The 23962-nt window shown below is 47.5% G+C and overlaps 1 protein-coding gene across 2 annotated transcripts; it reads left to right on the top strand.

Moving 5' to 3' along the window:
* The first annotated feature begins 4874 nt into the window (after positions 1–4874).
* gc2 (guanylyl cyclase 2) lies at positions 4875–17605 on the top strand. 2 transcript variants are annotated; one of them, XM_030339143.1, is made up of 25 exons: positions 4875–5277; positions 5708–6353; positions 6632–6760; positions 7122–7301; positions 7499–7616; positions 7895–8199; positions 8785–8916; positions 9143–9246; positions 9997–10115; positions 10481–10565; positions 10653–10749; positions 11064–11189; positions 11318–11398; positions 11511–11687; positions 11875–12034; positions 12610–12759; positions 13071–13219; positions 13600–13763; positions 14166–14358; positions 14707–14881; positions 15478–15576; positions 15988–16082; positions 16238–16320; positions 16679–16782; positions 17265–17605. In XM_030339143.1, exons 2-24 carry the CDS (start codon positions 5721–5723, stop codon positions 16779–16781), a joined length of 3657 nt encoding a protein of 1218 aa, XP_030195003.1. In that variant the 5' UTR covers positions 4875–5277; positions 5708–5720; the 3' UTR covers position 16782; positions 17265–17605. The 2 variants fall into 2 exon arrangements, with proteins under 2 accessions (XP_030195003.1, XP_030195001.1); XM_030339141.1 differs by having other exon boundaries at positions 4876–5277; positions 17384–17605.
* Positions 17606–23962: the final 6357 nt, after the last annotated feature.

Here is a 23962-nt window from a genome sequence, read left to right as displayed (position 1 = left end):
TGTGCTCCAGCTATATATATACTTGCCAGCTCATGGTTCAGGAGATGTACCTTTGAGCAATTTCAGTAAACTAGTTGATTGTTTGTTGATCTAACACTTCACACATTTCCCTTCTTTAGAGAAAGTCAAGATTCACCTGGTAGCAATTTACCAATTCAGGACAGATTTAGAAAAAAAAGCCTAATAGAAATGTATAGAAATATGCTTGATATATTATGACAACTTGTTGAACCATTTTGCATGAAAGACTTATGCAATGAACTAATGCCTAAATGTTGTGGGGGTGAGACTATTCAATAGAGACCCATTACAATACATCTTGATCAACATGACATAAGCGGTTGATAATGTAGGAAAGAGCAGAGAATTGTACATAATCATTTGCATGAATGTACCAAAGCATTTGCAACTTGTTCAAAGAAATGAGAAACTGCTTTTTTTTTGATGTGCACAATTGACACAATGATGTGAAGACTGAACAGGTATTTTTGAGAATTTCAATTCTGATCTGAGAAATGTACCAAAGCGACTGAGAAAAACTGTAATACATTACTACAACTACTACTTCTATGACTTCTATGTACATTTGACTCTGCAACCTGCAACCCCTCGCCCGTCACACGCCCCCTCCCCTTCCTCCTCACACCCTCCCCCACTCCCCCATCTCACATTCTGCACGTCTACCCACCACTCCAGCCAATCAGAAGCCAGCGCCCTCGTACCATCCTCTAATCACTTCCGGCCTTTAGGGGTACTTCCTGCTGCCGCTGCTAAGTGTCTGTCTGGCCTGTGGTCGCTCCAGCCCAGCACTCACTGATAACACCTTGTTATCTGGCTGCTGGGAGGCAGGCCACACCCACCTCCGCTGGGTTCAGGTTCGGTCACACACAATGGGTCCTGCGTAGCCAATCAGAATGTGTTTTGTCCAGAGTTCAAAGGGTGATTCACAATTTCGACCGAATCAATCAAATAATGCTGTAGGCTAGAAGCCTTCTAGGCACAGCAGGTTCGGGATCCTATCTGCTGCATGTCATTCTCTCTCTCTCTCTCTCTCTCTCTCTCTCTCACGGTTTCTGAGATCTCTCTCTCTCTCTCTCTCTCTCTCTCTCTCTCTCTCTCTCTCTCTCTCTCTCTCTCTCTCTCTCCTTTCTTATCCGTCTTTTTTTACAGAAGACAGGAAATGTATTGAAGTGTGTGATGTGTTTTCTCCAGAGTTCAAAGGGTGATTCACAATTTCGACCGAATCAATCAAATAATGCTGTAGGCTACAAGCCTTCTAGGGACAGCAGGTTCGGGATCCTATCTGCTGCATGTCATTCTCTCTCTCTCTCTCACGGTTTCTGAGCTCTCTCTCTCTCTCTCTCTCTCTCTCTCTCTCTCTCTCTCTCTCTCTCTCTCTCTCTCTCTCTCTCTCTCTCTCTCTCTCTCTCTCTCTCTCTCTCTCTCTCTCTCTCTCTCTCTCTCCCCCCTTTCTTATCCGTCTTTTTTTACAGAAGACAGGAAATGTATTGAAGCGCTGTTGACAAACACTTGGCTAACACACCCTTGGTTTGAAATGAAAGTTCTGCTTATGGTCCTGTTTAACCTAATACATGGGAAGTCGAGTAGAGACTTCCCAACACGTGGGCTGAGCTCCATAAGAGATTCCTCATCTTTATCTCTGTGTGTGTGTGTGTGTGCTGGAAGGCCATTTCTAGAATACATACACTCAACTTCTGTGGAACTAATAATTAAGACCTGATACTGCGCTCGGCAAAGTGTGTTTGACAGCTGCTTTCCTGTTGGTTTCCAGGCTCTGGATTATGACAACTGACTCGGACCTGCTGCCAACAACACAGATTGAAAACAATGTTGTGGAAAAAGCACCAGCAGGATTCGTGTAATAGGAGGAGTGCGGTATCAGTCCTCCTAGGATGAGGTCATCGTAAGTTTGTTGCTGTTTTTTTTTTCAGTTGAAGAAGGGGAGAGAGAGAGAGAGGGAGAGAGAGGGAGAGAGAGAGGGGGAGAGAGGGGGGGAGAGAGAGAGAGAGAGAGAGATGACATGCCATGCAGCAGATAGGATCCCGAACCTGCTGTCGCTAGAAGGCTTGTAGCCTACAGCATTATTTGATTGATTCGGTCGAAATTGTGAATCACCCTTTGAACTTGGAGAGAGAGCAAAAAATAAGGGAGGGAAAGAATGTCTTTAACTATATCAGGGTCATGTTATCCCCTGGACACACATTCAGGGTGTGTGTGTGTGAGGAGACAGGATGTTAAGAGACTATGAGAACATTTAAGAGAGTAGAAAGGAATAGATCAGAGTTGTAGAGAGAGAGCTCTTTGGGAGGATTTTCAACACCACACAGCAAAGATAACTAGCTTGGCTGCTACGTTGACCAGAAGCGGTGTGGAGTGAAATCATTGTTTGATGTAGGAAAGGACATTCACAACCTTGCTTGGCGAAAGGAAATATCGATTATGACATCCAGATTCAATTTCTATCAAAAAAATAATTTCTAGCACTGTTGCTCCGGACCACAGGGGAGGGCCGTCATCCAAATTCTAAGACAAATATTAAATCTGTGGAGTGTGTGTGGTTAACGGCTGGTTTAAGCAGCCATCCACCCCATACACTAGAACAGGGATGGGCAACTTTCATGATAAAGAGGGACACATTTTTCATCATAACCATCAGAGGGCCACATGACTGCACACTTCAACTAAACGTGAGCTGAGAGAAGCTACACAATTTTGTATTTGGTAGATATGATTTCCTGTATTCTGGTGCATTTTGAGGATGGCCACTAACTAAAAAATCTTCCAGAAACATAACCTATGTACGGTATTTTAATTGAACCAACATACATTAATTTCATGTTTTCCATGCTCAAACAGCCACATGAATGGGTAGTATTTTTATCAGTGCAAAGGGCTCACATACATCATCATTCAATGATGTCACAAAACTGAAAAACAGTGGCCCAACATTGAGTGCAACAACTCAATGAACTCAAACCCAACAAGCATGATATTCATTACAGTTGTAGTAGTTGTAGTGGCGACTTAAGTGGATATCTTTAATGACTGATATCGTTTCTAAGCAAACTAGACGCATGGGTTTGCCTTTGAATTCTATGAATTCTTCTCATCTTTCTTGACCGAGTTTTCTGTAACTCGATAATTTTTTTTTTTTTTTGATATATTTTAATTATGTGCGGGCCTGACTGAGTGAGGATGCGGGTCGTATGCGGCCCGCGGGACGCCAGTTGCCCATCCCTGCACTAGAACATACAATTCACTCACCTGACAGAACAGTTGAAATTATGCAAATGATGTCACGTTAGGGTATCTGGTGACATCCCAGGTGGGAGTGTTTATGATAGACAACTCCCTTGGTAGAATCTTGTGATGTCACAAATGGAAAGATGTGGCGCTCTGGTGGCCTGGGGCTCAATCCCTCGATGGCATGCTCACTGACATTCCCATGTTGGGTCATGAGATCATTAGGAGAATGCTTGGTGCGGTCGAGAGAGAAATAGTAGGTCATTTTGGGTTCCTATTGGCCTGAGAAATACATAGTGAATATGTGTGTGTGTGTGTGAGAGAGAGTATGTGTATGTGTGTTTTACTATCCTAGCTTGTTGGCTTTTTTTCCTATCATTTCTTAACTCTAATTCTCTGTTTATCTTTGAACGATGACGGACAATTAAGTTCAGAGTAAATCTGCAGGCGGAGCACCCCCGTTAAATCCACGTCCATGGGGAACTCCGCTGGACGTAGCGCGGCCTATAAAAAGAACGAGATGAGTAACTGTCGCCCACTACGTCCTATTTCGGCTGGTGTGTCAAATCTTGAGCACAAACTCGAGACTAATCGGGGTCTTGTAATAACCGCTGTTCCCAGGCATAAAACACAGATCAACAGGAATCGTTATGCGAGTCTGATTTGACAGCACTCTGAGCTATGAATACGAGTGTGGAGCCGCTAGATAGGGAGCTGAAGGGTCAGCCAGCTGGTGCCAGCCGGTTTTGAGAACACAGAGACGATCCTGCACGCCACACGTCTCATTGTGGTCTCTCTAAGCTGCTGCTTGTTGCGCATAAAGATTAATGTCTAGTTTACCACTGATGTTAGAAGTCGATTATCTGAATATTTGGTAGAAGTTGTTTTTTTCTTTAGAGTCTCGGTGTGGTGTACTTCTGTGTGTGATGTACTAAGCTGCTAACAACGAGAGAGAGAGAGAGAGAGAGAGAGAGAGAGAGAGAGAGAGAGAGAGAGAGAGAGAGAGAGAGAGAGAGAGAGAGAGAGAGAGAGAGAGAGAGAGAGAGAGAGAGAGAGAGAGAGAGAGAGAGAGAGAGAGAGAGAGAGAGAGAGAGAGAGAGAGAGATCTCTCAGAAACCGTGATTTGTGTGTTGCTATATTTAGACCAGTTAGCCCAAACGAGAGAATACAATCCCTTGGGTACCAAGAACGATGGCCAACTTGTGTTATGCTGCCCCCTAGCAATGGGACTGGCTTAGCTAGAAGGACCACCACATCAAGCAGTACCTACCTATATACCTATTCATGATCATTGACCATTTGGTTCTTCTATTGAGATATTCACTGTCAACTGAGTTTAGATATCCACAATATCTAAACTCAGTTTGCTAACAGCACAATAAACTTTTTTAATTAACCCTTTTTGTTCAACAGTAAATAACATTTGCTTGAGTCCTAATAGCATCCTGGCTATAGAGGAATGCATTCTACGTATGATTTAATCCTATTTAGAGGGTTTTTGAGTTCTGAAACAATAACGACTCTTAAACACGCACACACATATACATATTATACACACACACAAACATATACACACACACTCACACTCACTCACACACACACACACACACACACACACACACACACACACACACACACACACACACACACACACACACACAGAGAAACACACTGTGGGCTGACAGGCTTCTGGTTGGTGTGAGCGGTGTGACCGACCATAATCACACACACACTACGTGACGGGATTTATTATAATCTAAACTGACGGTGAAACCTCCTCTGGGTCGGCCGGTCTGCCTGTACCTCAGAGCTTATATTAAACACTCCTGTCTAACCGCCAGGAATTCAATGTTTTTACAATGGAATGGTGAAGGTGATATTCTCTGAGGCAAGACAGAGAGAAAGACGGAACGGAAAAAACGTCTTCATTGCCACCTGCATGAAAAAGAAAAGGATGAACGATGAGAGATGTGACCGTTGAGCGCAAGGACGTGTGCAACTCATCTATGCATGGTAGGACCTCATATCAAATCTAGGAATGTGTTATTATTAAAGTTAGAGGATTTCGTGGGTCATAGGGTTTAGATGTTAAGGCTTCATTTTCATCCCTCTATGACAAGATAAATGCATAAAAAAAGTTGTTAGCCACGTCCAAGCTAAAACCTCAAGCCCTCTTGTTATATGTTTGTATGTAACTATATTTTAGTTAATCAAACAAACCCTATTGAATTCTGAAGAAGGGAGAGATGTGCAATATTGTCCTTATCCTTAACTTAAGTAATACAAATACAATTATATTGATTTGTTACTGAATGCACTACGCTCAACACCTCTGTTACTTTACGCTGAATAAACAAAGACAAAAAAATGGATGTATTGTAAAAACTTTATGTATATTATAACTGTATTAGAGCTGCCTTGCTCATTGGTTCCTTGTCCGCAGTGAGGTGAACCCTATGCTGTCTCACCCCGCCCTGCTGGCCGGAGGACAGAATAACCTCATCACCATGGATACGGACCATGGCGGTCATGCCACTTACCCGCAATCCCCTTCCTCGCACCCACACCTCCCTCCTCCTCATCCTCCTCTCTCTTCTCCTGCGTACCCCCCTCGTTCTCCCCCTCGACAGCTACCCTGTCCCTCACCCCCTCTCTCCTCCTCCTCTCCTTCCCCCCTTCTTCCTCCCTGCTCTCTTTCCTCCTCTTCCTCCCGCTCCTCCTGTCTCTCCTCCTCCTCCTCTTCCTCCTCCTCCTCCTCTTTACCACAACCATCTACCCTCCATTCAGCCCCTCTCGCCCACTCCTCCCTCTCCTTGACTCTCCCCTCCCTCTCCTCCTCCTTCTCCTCCTCCCTCTCCTCCCCTCTCCTCCGGCCCCTCTGGTTCCTCCGGCTGGTTCTACCCCTGATGGCGCTCCTGCCCTGCCCGGCCCAGGGCACCCGGTTCCGGGTGGGCGTGGTGGGACCCTGGGGTTGTGACCCTTTGTTCTCCAAGGCTATGCCCGGCGTGGCCGCCCAGCTCGCGGTCGACCGCATCAACAAAGACCCCGCCTTGTCCTGGGAGGACACCTTCGACTATGTGCTGCTGCAGGTAAGACAGACGCTTGAGCTTCTGTTGTAGGGAAGAGGACACTGAGTTCCCGTGAAGGGATGAATTGATTAGATGGAAGGATGGAGCATGAACAGAAGGATGGAGGGTTTACAGAATGATGGATGACTGGATGAATTGACGGTGAGGAATGGATGGAAGGTGATGGAAGGATGGATGGTATATTCACAGAGGCCTAGATGATGTGTAGAGGATGGAGGGACGATAGAGTGATAGTAAATCCTACGGTATGGATGCTTCTCTCCTCCTCGCCGCTGTAGGAGCCGTGCCAGACGGCCCGTGGTCTGCAGAGTTTCCTGGGCTTCCAGAGCCAGGCGTCGGCCTTCATCGGACTGGCCAACCCCGTCTACTGTGACGCTGCCTCCATGCTCAGCAAGGGCTGGAACAAGGTGGGTCTTCCTTTTGTTCGTGTCACCCTCTTTAACTTGGTGAAGAGTTAATGAGCCATACTCTTTCTTCTGTGCTCCTCTTCTCCTCCCCCCTCCCTCTCTTCTCGTATCCATTCTCCTCTCCTCTTCCCCTCATATCAACTCTGCTCCTCTTCACTCCCCGTTCCTCTCCTCTTTCCCCTCCTCACCCCTGGCCTCTTCCTCCCCTCATCCTCTCCTCTCTACACTCGTCTTTTCTTTGGTCTTCCTCTTCCTCTCATCCTCTTCCTCTCCCATCTCATCCTGCCTCCTCTTCCTCATCCCACTCCCCCCTCTCATCCCCCGACCCCCCTTTCCCCCCCCACCCCCTTCCCCCCTCCAGGCTATGTTCTCCTGGTGGTGTGAGGGCCACCGTCTGGAGGACGTCCAGAGCCACCCCAGCTTCTCCCGCTCCACGCCCCGGCCCAGCAGAGTATTGCTCAGCCTCCTCCGCTACTTCCGCTGGGCCCACGTGGGCATCATCTCCTCCCCGGAGCCCGTCTGGGCGGAGACCGCCAACATGGTGGGTGAATCTATCTGCTCCGGTGTGTAGTTCTTCGTGTGTTGACTTGCTTGGAAAGGCATTGAAATGCTTTGCTAACCTTCACTAAATAAAGTTGTTGCAGTAACCTTAAATGTAGATGCATTTTTACGACTATGCATCGTATTCTATCGGAGCTGGATCTGTTTACTGTTAGTGACGGTGTGTGCTATGTCCAGGTGGCGGACTCCCTGCGGAGTTATGGAGTGGTGGTGAGGCTGGTCGATGTCGTGGAGAACAGCCCCCAGAGTGCCAGGAAAACCCTCGCTAAGTTCCACAAGCTGGGACACATGCAAAGTTAGTTAGCGTTAGCTGGCTATTCTGTTCTTTTTTCTTCCGTTTTTTGTCAATTGTTGTGTGAACTGCCTTCGTTTGAAGTAATAATTTGGATTATCTGAAAATTCTGAACCGAAAAGCAACAAACCAACAAATGCACAAATTAGCTTTTGTTGCTAGCTAACTAGTTTGCTAGTATTGTCACTTGCTTCTCATTGCTGATTTGTTTGTAAGAAGTGTTCAGACGTAGCTCACATCCATCTCACTAGCTAACGATCTATCCCTCCGCTGCCCCCTAGTGGTGGTGCTCTGCATGCACTCGGTGCTGCTGGGCGGGCAGACCCAGCGGCTGCTCCTGGAGACGGCCTACGACATGCGCATGAGCGACGGCGGCCTGGCCTTCGTGCCCTACGACGCGCTGCTCTTCAGCCTGCCGCACCGCAACGTCTCGTACGACGCGCTGCGCACCAACGGCAAGCTGAGGCGGGCCTACGACGCCGTCCTGACCGTCACTGTCGAGTCGGCGGCGGCGGGCGACTTCTACGAGGCGTACGGGGCGGCGGTGGCGAGCGGCGAGGTGGGCAAGGCCTGGAAGCCACAACAGGTAATGTCTCGTTTTTTCACTAAGAAGGGGAATTGGGTCTAGATGTGGGGTCCGGGGTAGTCTGGGGGTGGGGTCCAGATAGTATAGGGGTGGGGTCCAGATAATCTGGGGGTGGGGTCCAGATAGTATAGGGGTGGGGTCCAGATAATCTAGGGGTGGGGTCCAGATAGTATAGGGGTGTGGTCCAGATAATCTAGGGGTGGGGTCCAGATAGTATAGGGGTGGGGTCCAGATAATCTGGGGGTGGGGTCCAGATAATCTGGGGGTGGGTCCCGATGGTCTAGGGTCGGGGTCCAGATAGTCTAGGCGGGGTTTGGGTGTTTGACTCCAAGGTGAAAGGTTCTGGGTTCGAGTGAAACTCCAGTGTTTCTGCAGTGTGCCTCAGTGAGGCACCTCCTCAGTCACCTCCCAGCTGCTCTGTATCTACTGGTCATACATCTGAGTGGATACCCCTACTTGTTTTGTCAAAAATGGATAGTCTTTGACTTTAAGAGTGACTCGACTGCTAAAATAGGGGTCCTTTACACTTGAGTCCCAGGGCGTTGGCTGGGCTGTCTCTCCCTCTAGCTGTGTCTCTTCCCCCAGGTCTCACCTCTCTTTGGGACAATCTACAATTCTGTGTTGCTCATGGCCTACGCTCTGCGGAGCCTCCGGGACTCAGGGGATTGGCTGTCTGGAGGGAACCTGGCCCGGCACACACAGAACCTGGAGCTAGAGGTAGCGACCCCACAGCCTGACCACCGAAGCACGCAACCGGACATTGGACATTAAAAGTTCAGGAGAAACATATGTCTCTTACTGTTGTCCCGGGGATAGTGAACTGTATATGAATCTCAATTTTCCGTTGCCTTTGCTTTGGGCATCGATGCATGGGGTATTCGAGAAAAGGATAATAGGGTTAATATCCTGGTCACACTCAGTAACAAATGGATGTGTTCCGCAGGGTTTCAGCCATCCAATCAGAACCAACGGTTCCAGCACTGCTCTGCTGAACTTTGTGGTTCTGGACACCGATGGCCTGTCCTGGGAGCTGAGGCCAACGCACAGGTAGCTCTGAAACGCTGAAGCTGACTAGGGTTGAAGAATGCTAAGGAAACATGTTGATGTAGAAAGTCTAATGTTATCAGAGGGGGAGGAGAAGGTTTGAGTGCTGGAATAAAGACAGATAGGCAATCTGAGAGGTAGACGGTCAGTCAGACAAACAGGCAGAAACAGAGAGACAGAGACAGACAGGTTAGCAGACAAACAGCCACCATGATACCCAGATAATATGAAATTGCTGGTGGTATTGATGTTCAACATAAGAGTGATGGTGCTGATGAGAATGTGAAGGTACTGATAAAAGGGGGACGGCATTGATGAGATACTGATGAGATACTGATGAGAGGGTTCTGTGTGTGGTTCTGATGAGAGGGTGATGATATGCTGATGAGAGGACGATGATAGTGATGAGTGGAAGATGAGATACTGATGAGAGGGTGATGGTATTGATGAGAGGACGATGGTGTTGATGAGAGGATGATGGTATTGATGAGAGGATGATGGTATTGATGAGAGGATGATGGTATTGATGAGAGGATGATGGTTTCGATGAGAGGATGATGGTATTGATGAGAGGATGATGGTTTCGATGAGAGGATGATGGTATTGATGAGAGGATGATGGTATTGATGAGAGGACGATGGTATTGATGAGAGGACGATGGTGTTGATGAGAGGATGATGGTATTGATGAGAGGATGATGGTATTGATGAGAGGATGATGGTATTGATGAGAGGATGATGGTGTTGACGACAGGGTGGAGCTGGAGGGCAACATGGTGCACTTCCTGGGCAGAGACATCCACTTCCCCAACGCATACGGACCCAGCCAGGACGCTGCCTGTTGGTTCAACAAGGGGCCCCTCTGCTCTGCAGGTAGAGAGGAGCACACACACACACACACACACACACACACACACACACACACACACACACACACACACACACACACACACACACACACACACACACACACACACACACACACACACGCACACACACAGGCACACGCGCGCACACATAGGCACACGCGCGCACACACAGGCACACGCGCGCACACACAGGCACACGCGCGCACACACAGGCACACGCGCGCACACACAGGCACACACGACCACACACAGGCACACACGACCACACACAGGCACACACGACCACACAGAAACAGACACACACACACGCTTAATAAACGGTTAGCTGTATTAAATAGCGTTGTTAAATAAATAGTATTTCTTATCCAGGTGTGAACTTGATCCTGGCCGTCAGCATCTTCCTTGGCGTCATGGTTACCATCTTTCTCCTGATGGCTCTGTTGTACTGCGTGAGGTAGCCGTCATCAATCAACAGTACACTTATGGAAACCGGTCATCCCGCTGTTGTTCCCCTTAATCTCCCTGACCCTTTGTTGCCTAGGCGACGCATCATTCAGATCCGACTGGTCCGGGGCCCCAACAGGATCCGGCTCACCCTGGCCGATGTGACCTTCATCAGCGCGTCGCTTTGCAACAAGGTGCGCCCTGTTTTGTCTCTCTAAAGCAGGTTCATCATTAGTATGCAGTATTGACCTTTATCATCTGAATGCTTATTCGTTGGTACTAATCTGTATTGATGTCCCTAAAGCCATTTGAGACTCTTATTGTGCTGGAGGACAGTGTTTGGGGCCTCAGAAGCGGCAATTGAAGGGACGCTGGTTCCATTCCCATCATCCCAGACGGGCAAGACACACTCCTTGGATGAGTGATGCCATCAGCCTTGTGTCGGCTGCGAAGGTGTGAATGCATGTTTACATAAGCGTTGACCAATGCTGCTCCCTGTTTCCTGTAGATGCTGAGCATGAGTGACAGCAGGACCAGCGAGGCCAAGCTCAGTGTCAACGAACACAGCGTCAGGTCCAACGTGTCCGAGCAATCCCCCGCCACGCACGAGAACTCCAACGTAGCCATCTATGAGGTGAGGCCCCGCCTCCTCCAATAGATGAGCCCGAGAGAGAGAGAGAGAGAGAGAGAGAGAGAGAGAGGGGGGAAGAGGGATGGACGGATCGATGTATTCAAGAGTTTGCTGTAATACCGTGTTTCTAGGGAGACTGGGTGTGGCTGAAGAAGCTTCCATCCGGAGCCTTCAAGGGCCTAGACCCAAACACCAGCATTGTGTTTGAACTGGTACGTACTGGTTCTGGTCTCATCTGGTTTGGTTTAATGCAGTTAAAATAAGCGTATCCACTGTAATCGGATGCTACCAAATAGGTTTTCCGTGCATCCTCTTCCCCTCCAGATTCAGGACCTCCGCCATGAGAACATCAACCCCTTCATGGGCTTCTTCCAGGACTGTGGCGTGTTCGCCATGGTAACGGAGTTCTGCTCCCGCGGCAGCCTGGAGGACCTGCTGCTGAACGAGGAGGTGAAGCTGGACTGGATGTTCAAGTCCTCCCTGCTCCTCGACCTCATCAAGGTAAGGGTCGATGCACCTGGTTGCCGCGGCAACGCAATTAGCCGATCGTTAAGGCCCCCGGCTGTTTTTTATTTATGTTTCACGACCCGTTGGGACCAGGTTTGATCTCCGAAGTCCTTAGTCAAACCTACGGCGAGCCTTTGCAAAACTCTCACTCTTACATAACCCCCCCCCCCCCCCCCACCAGGGCATGAAGTACCTCCACAACCGGGGCGTGTGTCACGGCCGCCTCAAGTCCCGGAACTGCGTGGTGGACGGCCGCTTCGTTCTGAAGATCACCGACTGCGGCTACAACGAGGTGCTGGAGGCCCAGCGGTTCAGCCCCCCAGGGCCCCCCCCCCCTGAGGGTGAGTGGGCGGGGCTGGACGGAGCTGGAGGGAAAAGGGTTCAAGTGATTTAATGCGATCGATTTTAAAATGCACATGAATAGTGTATTTTTTTTGGCAAGATTTTTATTTATTTTTTTAATCCTCGTGTGAGGATAAGAACATCCAGGACGCTCTACTGGCCAGACGGTACCAGAGAGGAGGGAGATGTGGAGGGTTGCGCGCAGACGCCAGACAGGCGCTGCGGGAATAGAACCTCCACTAAGATAACGGAATCAATGAGTTTGTAGGATAGGAGTGCATGGAACTTAAGCCATACAGAGTGGCTTAAGTTCCACTGTATATGGCTTATATGACACGTTGTGTCGTTCTCCTGAGAGTAGAGAGCAAACATAAAAAAAAAAAAAGTATTTATTACCAGGAACTTAAATCAAATGTCTATATTGACATTTAAAAATCGAGACCCCGAATACAAGACGACCGGACCATTTCAGACGCATTTCCAAGAAAGAAAAAATGTCTTATATTCGGGTCATGTTCGGGTGGATCTCATGCACGAGTGCGCACGTTTTATGCATCACTCTCCTGCCTCCCAGACCTGCTGTGGACGGCTCCCGAGGTGCTTCGAGGTGGGCATCCCGGTCTCCACGGCAACAAGCACGCCGACGTGTACAGCTTTGGCATCATCATGCAGGAAGTGGTCATCAGGGGGCCGCCGTACTGCATGCTGGACCTCACGGCCACAGGTGGGTCGAAAGCAAGACCTCTGCAGTCACCTGACGTGCTTGTGGGGATCGCTGACCTACTGCTGCATGATTTACATTGACAACCAGATGCCATTCGGGTTCAAACGAAATATGTGGACATTTTGGTCGCAAGAATTTGCGCAAGGGACCTTGGGCAGGATGCTGAGTCCACCAATAGTACAGCAGTACATGCTGCAAAGAAAGTGAAGCCTTGTGATAGCATGACACTTTGAGTATGTGGATACCGCTCCACAACTGCTCCACCTTTAGTAAGATTGTCTGTTAGTCTTACATCCGGTGTATTCCCGCAGAGATCCTGGAGCGTGTGACCAAGCCTCCTCCCATCTGTCGGCCCGTGGTCAGCCCGGACTACGCCCCCGCAGAGTGCATACACCTGATGAAGCTTTGCTGGAGCGAGCAGCCAGACAGGAGGCCGGCCTTCGACGAGATCTTCAACCAGGTAGGGACCAGTGGGTGGTTTGAATCCCAAACTCCGCTGTTCCCTTGAGAAGGAAGTTTCTTGACCCCCACCTGCTCCTTAAAGACCTCTTCACTCCTCTTCACTCCTCTCCACTCCTCTCTTCTTCTTCTTCTTCTTCTTCTTCTTCTTCTTCTTCTTCTTCTTCTTCTTCTTCTTCTTCTTCTTCTCTGTCCGTTTTTCCTTCTCTTCTCTTTCCTTCCCACCCTCCTCCTCTCCTCCTGTCCTCTCGACTTCTATCCTCTCTCCTCTCCTCTCCTCTCCTCTCTCCTCTTCCCTTCCCTCTCTCCTCTTCCCTTTCCTCTCTCCTCTCCTCTCTCCTTCTCTCCTCTCTCTTGTACCACCCCTCGCACCTCCTATAGTTTAAGGACATCCACAAGGGTAGGAAGACCAACATCATAGACTCGATGCTGCGTATGCTGGAGCAGTACAGCTCCAACCTGGAGGAGCTGATCAGGGAGAGGACTGAAGAGCTGGAGATAGAGAAGCAGAAGACTGAGAAACTACTCACGCAGATGCTGCCCAAGTAAGATATAGAGCTATAAAGCCTCCTCTATGTGCACTGACTCCCAATGATGACAGAAAGCTATGCCTAGCTGTTTTCTGTCTCGGACTAAATGTTAATCTTTCACAGAATTTGTAAGGCAGGCTTCATCTAGGCTATAATGGAAGGTAAAGCCTCACTCTAAAACGGAGACCCCTCTGAGCAATCTGAACAATAAGAACATCTGGGGTGTAGCAGCAATTTTAGAGAACACACACACACGCGCACACACGCACACACACACACACACACACACACACACACACACACACACACACACACACACACACACACACACACACACACACACACACACACACACACACACACACACACGACACTCCAAGAAGTGCTTCTGACGTTTCCATGTCGCCCTCCTTCCAGGTCCGTGGCACAGGCCCTGAAGATGGGCACCACGGTGGAGCCCGAGGACTTTGAGTCGGTGTCCCTGTACTTCAGCGACGTGGTGGGCTTCACCACCATCTCAGCCCACAGCGAGCCCATCGAGGTGGTGGACCTGCTCAACGACCTCTACACGCTGTTCGACGCCATCATCGGAAACCACGACGTGTACAAGGTCTGTTTTTTGTGTACTAGTAGCTCAGGAGGTAGAGCGGGTTGGCTGGTAACCGTAAGGTTGCTAGTTCTTGTATCAAGGTGTCCCTGAGCAAGGCACCTAACCCTAACTGCTCCCGACGAGCTGGCTGTCCCCTTGCATGGTTGACACCACCGTCGTTGTGTGAATGTGTGCATGAATGGGTGAATGCCAGGTAATATTGTAAAGCGCTTTGGAAAAAAGCGCTATATAAATGCAGTCCATTTACCATTCACCCCCTAAACTAAGCCTTGCGGGAAAGTATAGCGGAATGGACTTTTATTTTGGTAAGCCTAACCAACGTTTCTCCTCTGCTATGTCCCGAGCCAGGTGGAGACTATCGGCGATGCGTACATGGTGGCCTCTGGTGTTCCCATACTGAACGGAGACCGGCACGCCGCCGAGATCGCCAACATGGCCCTGGACATCCTCAGCGCAGTGGGAACCTTTAAGATGAGACACATGCCCGACGTTCCACTCAGGTTACGCATAGGACTACACACAGGTAGATACGCATAGTACTACACACAGGTAGACACACAACACATGTAGATACACATGGGACTACAACACAGGTAGATACACAGGACTACAACAGAGGTAGATACACAGGACTACAACACAGGTAGATCCATAGGACTACAACACAGGTAGATCCATAGGACTACAACACAGGTAGATACATAGGACAACAACACAGGTAGATACATAGGACTACAACACAGGTAGATACATAGGACTACAACACAGGTAGATACATAGGACTACAACACAGGTTGATACATAGGACTACAACACAGGTTGATAAATAGGACTACAACACAGGTAGATACACAGGACTGCAACACAGGTAGATACAAAGGACTACAACACAGGTAAATTCATAGGACTACAACACAGGTAGATGCATAGGACTACAACAAAGGTAGATACAATGGACTGCAACACAGTAAGATACCCAAAGAACTACAACACTGTTATATAAAGATATGCAATAGACTACAACACAGGCAAATAAGTTGCACTACAACCCAGGAAGATATACATAGGACTCTGACACAGGTAGCATAGCCTGGTTATTTTTATGGTTGCGTGTTTCAGGTCCGTGTGTAGCAGGAGTCGTCGGTCTTTCCATGCCTCGCTACTGTTTGTTTGGCGACACAGTGACCACAGCTTCCCGCATGGAGTCCAGCGGCATGCGTAAGACATCCACCCTGGTCACATCACAACATGCTGGCCACACAACCGTATACTGGCCTCATCCTTATATCCTGACAGCATCCCGCTTGTTCTGGAATAAAGATGAGGGGAATTTAAATTAAAACGAGTTTGAAGCATTACGCACCCAGATGGCTTTCCATGCTACCATGTAGAGCTGTATGTGTGGTGGTGATGGCTGGTTTAACCTTTGCATATTGAGTTCTCCATTAAGCACAGGTGTGCAGCCTCACCCAGCCCCCGAGCCTTATCGGTTTGACTCTGGCCAGGTGAGGCTGCTTCAGCCAGCCATCATCCACACACACAGTCCACATCCGGTATAGAATCTTTGTCATTCTTGACCGTTTTTTGGGTGTTCATTTGCTGTTGTTATTCATTGTTGTGTTCTTGTAGCCCAAAGGATCCATGTGCACCAGAGCACGGTGAAGATCCTCCTAGACCTCCGCCTGGGGTACAAGTTCACGCTGAGGGGTCGCACCGAGGTCAAGGTAGGAAGCCCCGCCCCTTCCTCCAGAACAGGAAGTACTTGAGTTGGACCACCATCATGGCTGCCGTGCTGTTGTTCAGCTCCGTCTGTTGTCCGACTGTTTCCTCTTTGCTGCGGGCTGTCAGTCTGTCTCTCTGTCTGCCTGTCTGCTTGCAGGGTAAGGCAGAGGAGACCTACTGGCTGGTGGGCCGAGAGGGTTTCGACAAACCAATGCCTATTCCTCCAGAATTCAAGCCAGGGTAGGAGACTCTGATCAGATCATATGTCAAGTTGCTATTATCTTGTTACCTGCAAATGTAGGTCTGTGTGTGTGTGTGTGTGTGTGTGTGTGTGTGTCTGTGTGTCTGTGTGTGCGTGTGTGAGTGTGTGCATGCCTGTACGCTTGTTTGTGTGTACGTGTGTGTGTGTGTGTGTGTGTACGTGTGTGCGTGTGTGTGTGTGTGTGTGCATGTCTGTACGTGTGTGTGTGTGTGTGTGTGTGTGCGTGTGTGTGTGTGTGCGTACATGTGTGTGTTTGTGTGTGTGTGTGTGTACATGTGTGTGTGTGTGTGTGTGTGTGTCTGCCCACCATGCTAACACGCGTGCCGCACTGTACAGGCAGAAGGCCCAAACGCTGCAGATGGAGGAGATTGCGCAGTACAAGAAGCGCAAGGCCCAGCAGCAGCAGCAGCAGCAGCAGCCCGCGAGTAAGAAGAACTGAGGTAATATCAGTCATGTTATTGGTTATGCATACAACGGAAAGTCAACAGCATGCATTGTTATTCCAATGCCTTAGCATGGGAATGCGCTCTACGGCGGCTGTTAAGGGTAACTTGTAGCATTGTTCTGGTACTTGTGAATCAGAGTTCGAATGGATATCAGCTTCTCGACCTGCATTCTCGTTTCAATCCGTTACTAACAAGTTACCTTATATTATATAATAAACATAATATTATTATGTTTACGTTAATGTCATCACCAAAACACATGTTCACATCGGCTGCGGGCGGCAGAAGACTGGCGTGCATCCGGGAAAAATTGGTTTTCCCCTTGGCTCTGTGAAGAAATTATGTTTGGAGAATGAAATGATCTCGCAATTACAAGCTTTGCTTCTCCAGTTTATGCTTCCTGAGGGGATTTATACTTTGACATATCCTGACATATCCTCCTCTCTTCTCATCCCCCTCTTCTGCTCGCCTCCTAGTCTCCCTCCCCCTGTTCCTCCTTCCTTTTCTTTCTTACTCCTCTCTCTTCTCCTCCTCCACCCTTCTTCTCATCCTCTTCCTCCACCTCTTCTCCTCCTCCTCCTCTTCCTCCCTGCAGGGCCCTGGAGGAGGTCGGCAGGGCTTCCTTCAGGTCCTCCATCAGGCTGGTGGGAGGACGTCACATGCCCCCCTGGGGACTCTGCTTCTCGTTACCCACGGCAACCAGGACAACAGCATGATGTCACCCCACTGTCTGACCACCGCGGCATATGTTTTCTTATAGTTACTATCACTGCAATTAGGGAAATGATGACGGTACCTTTTGGTGTGTGTGTGCGGGTGTGTGGATTGGTGGGTGGGTAGATGGGTGGGTGGCAGTGTGTGTGTGTGTGTGTGTGTGTGGGTGTGTGGGTGTGTGTGTGTGTGTGTGTGTGTGTGTCGGGGAGGGATTTGGCTGAGTGGCTTAGTGTGCAGCCCTATGTATAGCGGCAGAAATATGATGACTCCACTGAAGCCACACAGACAGATAATCCCCCTCTCCTCTATATCTTCTGTTACTCTTCCTCCCTGCCCACCTCCTCCTCTCCTTCTCCCCTTAGGGTCAACAGTGGTCGGCTCTCAGTCGAGAGGCTCTGGGTTCAGACTCCAATGTCTGCATTCAACCTGAGCCCTAGCCGATCCTTTAAAGGCTTGTATCTGAAATCTCTTGAAGTAGAGCAAATGGTGAATCATACCAATATATCATCTGGGATAATGACAAATTGTCCACTCCTGTAATAAGGTTCAGAAATGGAAGATAGATCAATAAAATGTATGATTTATTTATTAATATTTTATTGCATTTTGTTTTCTTAATCATTTTGTCTGATCATTCATTTAGCTACATAGTTATTTTAGCACAGGGGACAATGTAAGCATTATTCATAATAATTTACTGTAATTATTATACATTGTAATTATTGTATACAGACAACTTTGATAAGGAAACAGTTGTTGGGGTCATTTTCTGGAACGAAGGAAGAAGACTTGGAGAGGACTTGAAGGAGTTTATCACAACAACCGAGTTGGGAGCACAGGCCACAGCTGGACTTCCTCTGGGACCCACACTCCGAGTGGGAGACACTCCTGGCCTGCTCCGGAGAAAGCTTTCAGCATGAAGATAACATTTGTTTGTATGTTATCCGGTCAAACGTTCTTGTAGAACAGACATGTAATTGGCTTTGGTATGGGAGAAAGCTGCACTCAGGCTTCAGTGTGTTTAGAAACGTCTCGTGATGAGACTACTCTCAGAAGCAACTTCCAGACAGTTGGCGATGAAATTGTGCATGGTTTTCCCTCCTTTTTTTTAATGTCTTTGTAATTAGTACCATGCTCACAATACTTCAACATAAACACATGCAGCATTCACTTCAATTATTACTTTTATTTCAGTTATATTTTTCTAACAAACAATTGGATCAGCTTTGGCCACCCGACAATCGTACTACTTCCAGGAGAGACGCCCTGTAAATCTGTTCACCGCGTAATATTAGCGTGCTCGATAGAAGTTCATCCCCAGCATGTAAAAAGGGAGAGAGGTATGGACAAAATGTCCAATTGCACATAGACGGATCTTAGGTGGTCAATGTAGTCGTATTTTAACCATGTTGCACCGATTAGCCAAGGTGATAAACAGAAGGACGTAGCTACAGTGCTTTGGGGAGAGAAGGTATGCATACTTCTATCGTCTGAGTAAACCCCCTAGTTAACGAGACAGTGTGGGAGGGAATGTTTGTCCACACCCAACCACTGTCTGTCTGGAGATTACATTGGATACTCAACATTCCCGGGACAATAACCCGCATAGAGGAAGCGATGCATGGTGTGCTATTCATCATATTGGACATATCAACATGTCAAGGACATATCAACTTCCATCCATTCGGAGAAAACCTGTTTGATACAATTGTAGCAGGTTTTCCTACCGGCGTCGTGAGTTTTCGAGAAATGTTGTACGACAGCGACAAGGGTAAGTGGGGTACGACATACACCTTACATCAACCTGGCTTATAGCCAGTCACCGACTAATAGCCAGTTTACCTTCTAAAGCTCCTACCTGCCCTTCCTCACAAGTGGAGTAACAAAGTTGTGACATTAACATATTAAACAAGAAGGAACACGACCTGCCTGGGTTCAGGACACTCTCTCAGCCCAAGGCCCTCTCCCTGCAGTAGGCCCTATTTACAGACATCACGGCGCGGTGAGGAACGTGTGATCTCTTGAGCGTTAAACTCAGTTCACCGAACCATGAGAGAGCACGGAAGCTGTTCAAGGTCTTGTGCGATCAGTGCGTGGTGGTGTAGGTCATTGGGCAATATTTATTTCAAGCTCTTTTCCCGGCAGGGAATAGAGGAGATTTAATAGTCCTACTTCTTATCTGAGGTAACAAACCCAAAGGCTTGAACCTTGGGCCGATCAACTCGGTTAGTTTGTAGGACCTCGCTGGTAAAACCAGAACAGGAAGTGTATACATCCAGGAACCAGTTCACAGAGCCTTCAACAGACTCGTCAGGATAGTGCCTGAAGGGCAGGACTCTGTCAGTACTTTTACGACCAGTCCAAAGAATTCTGGCTCTGTCTTTACCGGCATCATGAAATTCCCAGCTGTGTAACAAGGAAGGGTTACACAGCTGTGAACAGGGTGGGGAGAGAGGGGTCTTGAGGTGACGGTGTAGTAAAAAGGTCATCTTTTGAACTTTAGCAAGAGAGAAAACGAACGCAGGCATTGGTTGGTTTAATCATGTTATCTGAATGCGTTCCGTAAACTGTTTCCTAATTGCAGCGAGGATGGCATGGGGATTTACAATATATTTTGGTTTAAATTGAGATCCATCCTGACATATAAATTCAAATTACACGGAAAAACACTCCAAATCAAAGTGCCCCCAACCCCTTCACTTAGTTTCCTTTTTTCTTCAGGATAATATTGGTAGGCTACATCTCAGAAATGACATCATTATGGATTTGGTTGTTAAACAATTAACCGAGTTAACCCTATCTTTTAATTTGCATTGTCTTTACCAGGGCTTTCTCTACATTGGAGAAGCTGGGGATCAGGGTACCCCATTCACTATCTGCGTACCGTCACCCAATTAGACAAGACCCTTTAACTGAGTTCTTCCTAAATGTCTGCAGGTAAGCACTGACTCTAAATCCTAAAAATATATTCTAAAATATAACGAAACCTTCCATTAACCATAGGATTAATAACAGTTTAAACGACAAATGTTAAATATTTAGAAAAAATAAGGCCTTAACTCTCAATCTGTCTCAGAGGGTTAAGGGTTCTGTTCACTGGATTTGTTCAGAGGAGTTAGTTGTGGTAACTTTCAGAAGACCTGGATAAGAGTTGAAGGTTCTGAGTTAATTATAACCTAGGGAGAACTTGATTACAGCTGACGCAAGGCCTGCCCATAAGGCAGGGGTAAAATGTTTTCGGGGGCCCAGCTGCTATTTTGCCGCCCATTGAGGCCCTCCTGCAAATGTATCATACATTGAAGATGGTATGCCCTCTTTTATTGCGTTAATTGCCTCAGCATCATTCGGCGTCAAGTGAACCGTTATCGTTGTATCTTTATCCCACAGCGCTCTCTAGCGTCTTGCTGCGGTACAACCCTAGATCAACTAAAACTGCAGATGGCACAGAGGATTATCTCTTAATCTTCCCCTGTGTTTGTGTGTGTGTGTGTGTGTGTGTGTGTGTGTGTGTGTGTGTGTGTGTGTGTGTGTGTGTGTGTGTGTGTGTGTGTGTGTGTGTGTGTGTGTTTTAATATGACTTTTATTATGGTCGAATACGACTCCCCTCAGAGTTCCATATGCCATGCCCATATGTTTTAAAACCATTCATTCATGTCATTACACTTCTGAATGGTATGTAGGTGTGTGCCTAAATCTCCCACCCTGAATAACGATGTTCCGCAAGGCATTCATTCATTACAGGTTTAAACGTCTCACATGTATTGAGTATTGAACTGTACTGGGAGAAAATATCAACTTGTTTGGTACAAATGGTCACCTTCAACGTCTTTGGATGACCAAACATCCGCTGCCTCATTTTAATCTAGTGGAGTAGATCATAGTGCTCTTTCTTTAACAGTCCATTGTGTTGTTGGTTTAGTTTCATTGAGTTATTTGCTGTTTATCATAGCATTAAGTAATTCTAATTTCAGCACCGGTATTAGTGTTCCATTACTCCCATGTGTGTTTGTGTGTGTGTGTGTGTGTGTGTGTGTGTGTGTGTGTGTGTGTGTGTGTGTGTGTGTGTGTGTGTGTGTGTGTGTGTGTGTGTGTGTGTTTGTGTCTGTCTGTTTGTATGTGTGTGTGTGTGTGGGTGTGGGTGTGTTTATGCAAGCGTGCGTGCATGTGTGTGTGTCTGCTTGTTCATCTGCATGTGTGTTTCTATCTGGGTGCATTCGTGCATGTGTGTGTGTAATTACATAATATAGACCCATGGTCTTAAGCTACTACTGTTTTTACAGGATTAAAAGTAGAAAATCTGTATCTATTTACAGTAAGCTTGTTAATATGAATGTATATGATGCATACAAACAGACCTCAACATTGTATGTAGTTGTTTAGCTAGATGTTAACTGGTACGATATTCAGAATTTGTGTCTGAATAAACCAGTTATATGTTAACACTGAATGTGAAAGGATGGAATTTGACTTGTTTGAGGAAAAATAAGAAAAAGTATGCATTATTTATCTACATTTAAAGACTGAAATATGCAGACATATCTGATATAAGAAAAAGTGCTTGATTGATTAATCCATATATCTTTATTTAAGGGGCAAACAGATCAGAAACTTAAAAAAAAAAAAGGAATAGAAAGAAAGTAAGAAAAAAGCGATAGTGTAGTTGAGTTCCGGAGCTGGGAGCTTCAAACAAAGACCAACATGCGTTCTCTTTGTGTTCCCTGTGTGGCGTTTCAGCCAAGCGGGCGTCACTCGGCTTTCCTCTTTGTTGAAGAGCACAATAGAGCACGTTTACTGAGCCGTCGTGTCGTTCTCTGGCCAACAGATGGCGCTGTTTGCCTCATGACCAGATGGAGGCGCAGACTGCCGATTCAACTGTGGGTGGTTTGGAGAGAGAGAGAGAGAGAGAGATGCCTTGTGCCATTATACTAAAACAGCCTACGTGCGTCCAGACACACTGATTCGTGACACTTAGTTGCCTGCAGGTCACGCTCTCACACAAAGACCTCCACGGAACAGCTGCCTGCATAATACAACATGTTGCAATGCACCTTCCCTTTTGTGCCCTTATGAATGGACATTACACTGCGTGTTAGGCCTACGTAGCTTTGGCTCCGTTATATATGTATTTAGTAACCCAGACGGTTAAAGTCAAAAGTTAGTCCCAGCGATCATGTTCAATAAACACAGAGAGAGAGAGAGAGAGAGAAGAGAGAGAGAGAGAGAGAGAGAGAGAGAGAGAGAGAGAGAGAGAGAGAGAGAGAGAGAGAGAGAGAGAGAGAGAGAGAGAGAGAGAGAGAGAGAGAGAGAGAGAGAGAGAGAGAGAGAGAGAGAGAGAGAGAGAGAGAGAGAGAGAGAGAACCGCTGTTTTGGACAGGTAGCCTATTGTTATTCACACACGTGCACGTCGATAACTGCAAAAACACAAAAAATACGCAAACAGCAGTAGGACTATCGGAATGTGAAACCTGGGATATTAGGAATGTACAGCTTTGCACCCGTTTGTGTCGTTCATAATCAGCTACTTGGCTCCTACTTTATATAGGCCTAAAGGAACTTTATATTAGGTCAACACTGTAAACAATAACTTTATGATCATTATTGCGGTCATAACCTACATTATGATGTGAATTTGATCCGTTGGTGTCACAGAGTGATCCCGTGTTTTACAACAAGGCTTTGTCCTGTGTCTGGCTCCCGACCCAAAAGGTTCCGGGTTTGATCCCACAATGACCACCGAGTCCGACTGACCCCACGCAACCTTGAGCAAGAAACCCGCTGACCCCTTATTGGCATGCATCTGAAACCAAATGTTTGTTGCTTGGGATGAATGTGTTTGCTAGATGGTGGTTACTAAATATCAAACACTTCCCCGAGACCCCCACAGACGTGAACCCCGAGATTCCGTTGGCAGTGTGCGTGTTCGTTGACGAGCTGACCAATTAGGCGGCGAGTTGAATTACAGCGGGATTAAAGGCGCGCGCGACATGCCATACTGCTTGCGTGGAAACGGTACCAGGTCCATGGCCACGGGCCATCCCATGGAGCGTTCTGCTGTCGAAGAACAGGAGGTCCTTATAAGGTCATCAGGCGACGGTTGCCTCGCGCCTCGACAGACAGACACGGACGGAACTCAGACCCGCTTCGTAGAAAAACATAGCTGATACTACTTGAACAATTGCAGCCATTTGACCTTTAATAACCCAATACTTTTGACATCAGCAGCGAGTGAGAGATGAGAGAGAGAGAGAGAGAGAGAGAGAGAGAGAGAGAGAGAGAGAGAGAGAGAGAGAGAGAGAGAGAGAGAGAGAGAGAGAGAGAGAGAGAGAGAGAGAGAGAGAGAGAGAGAGAGAGAGAGAGGGAGAGATGGAGAGAGAGAGAGAGAGAGAGAGAGAAACATAGAAAGTGTTTCTCCACTGATGTGTTGGACCTCTGGTTCCTCAAGAGTGGAACTTTGCTGGAG

This window comes from Gadus morhua, chromosome 17 (genome assembly GCF_902167405.1).
Source record: "Gadus morhua chromosome 17, gadMor3.0, whole genome shotgun sequence".
Classification (NCBI taxonomy): Eukaryota; Metazoa; Chordata; class Actinopteri; order Gadiformes; family Gadidae; genus Gadus; species Gadus morhua.
This window is presented reverse-complemented; position numbering and strand designations above follow the sequence as displayed.

Bases quoted from the DNA above. Each gene is read 5' to 3' on its own strand.
- gc2 (XM_030339143.1), top strand. From the start codon at position 5,721: ATGCTGTCTCACCCCGCCCTGCTGGCCGGAGGACAGAATAACCTCATC. The intron at 6,354-6,631 runs GTAAGACAGACG...TCGCCGCTGTAG, and splicing joins TCGACTATGTGCTGCTGCAG to GAGCCGTGCCAGACGGCCCG. The intron at 10,750-11,063 runs GTGCGCCCTGTT...TGTTTCCTGTAG, and splicing joins GCGCGTCGCTTTGCAACAAG to ATGCTGAGCATGAGTGACAG.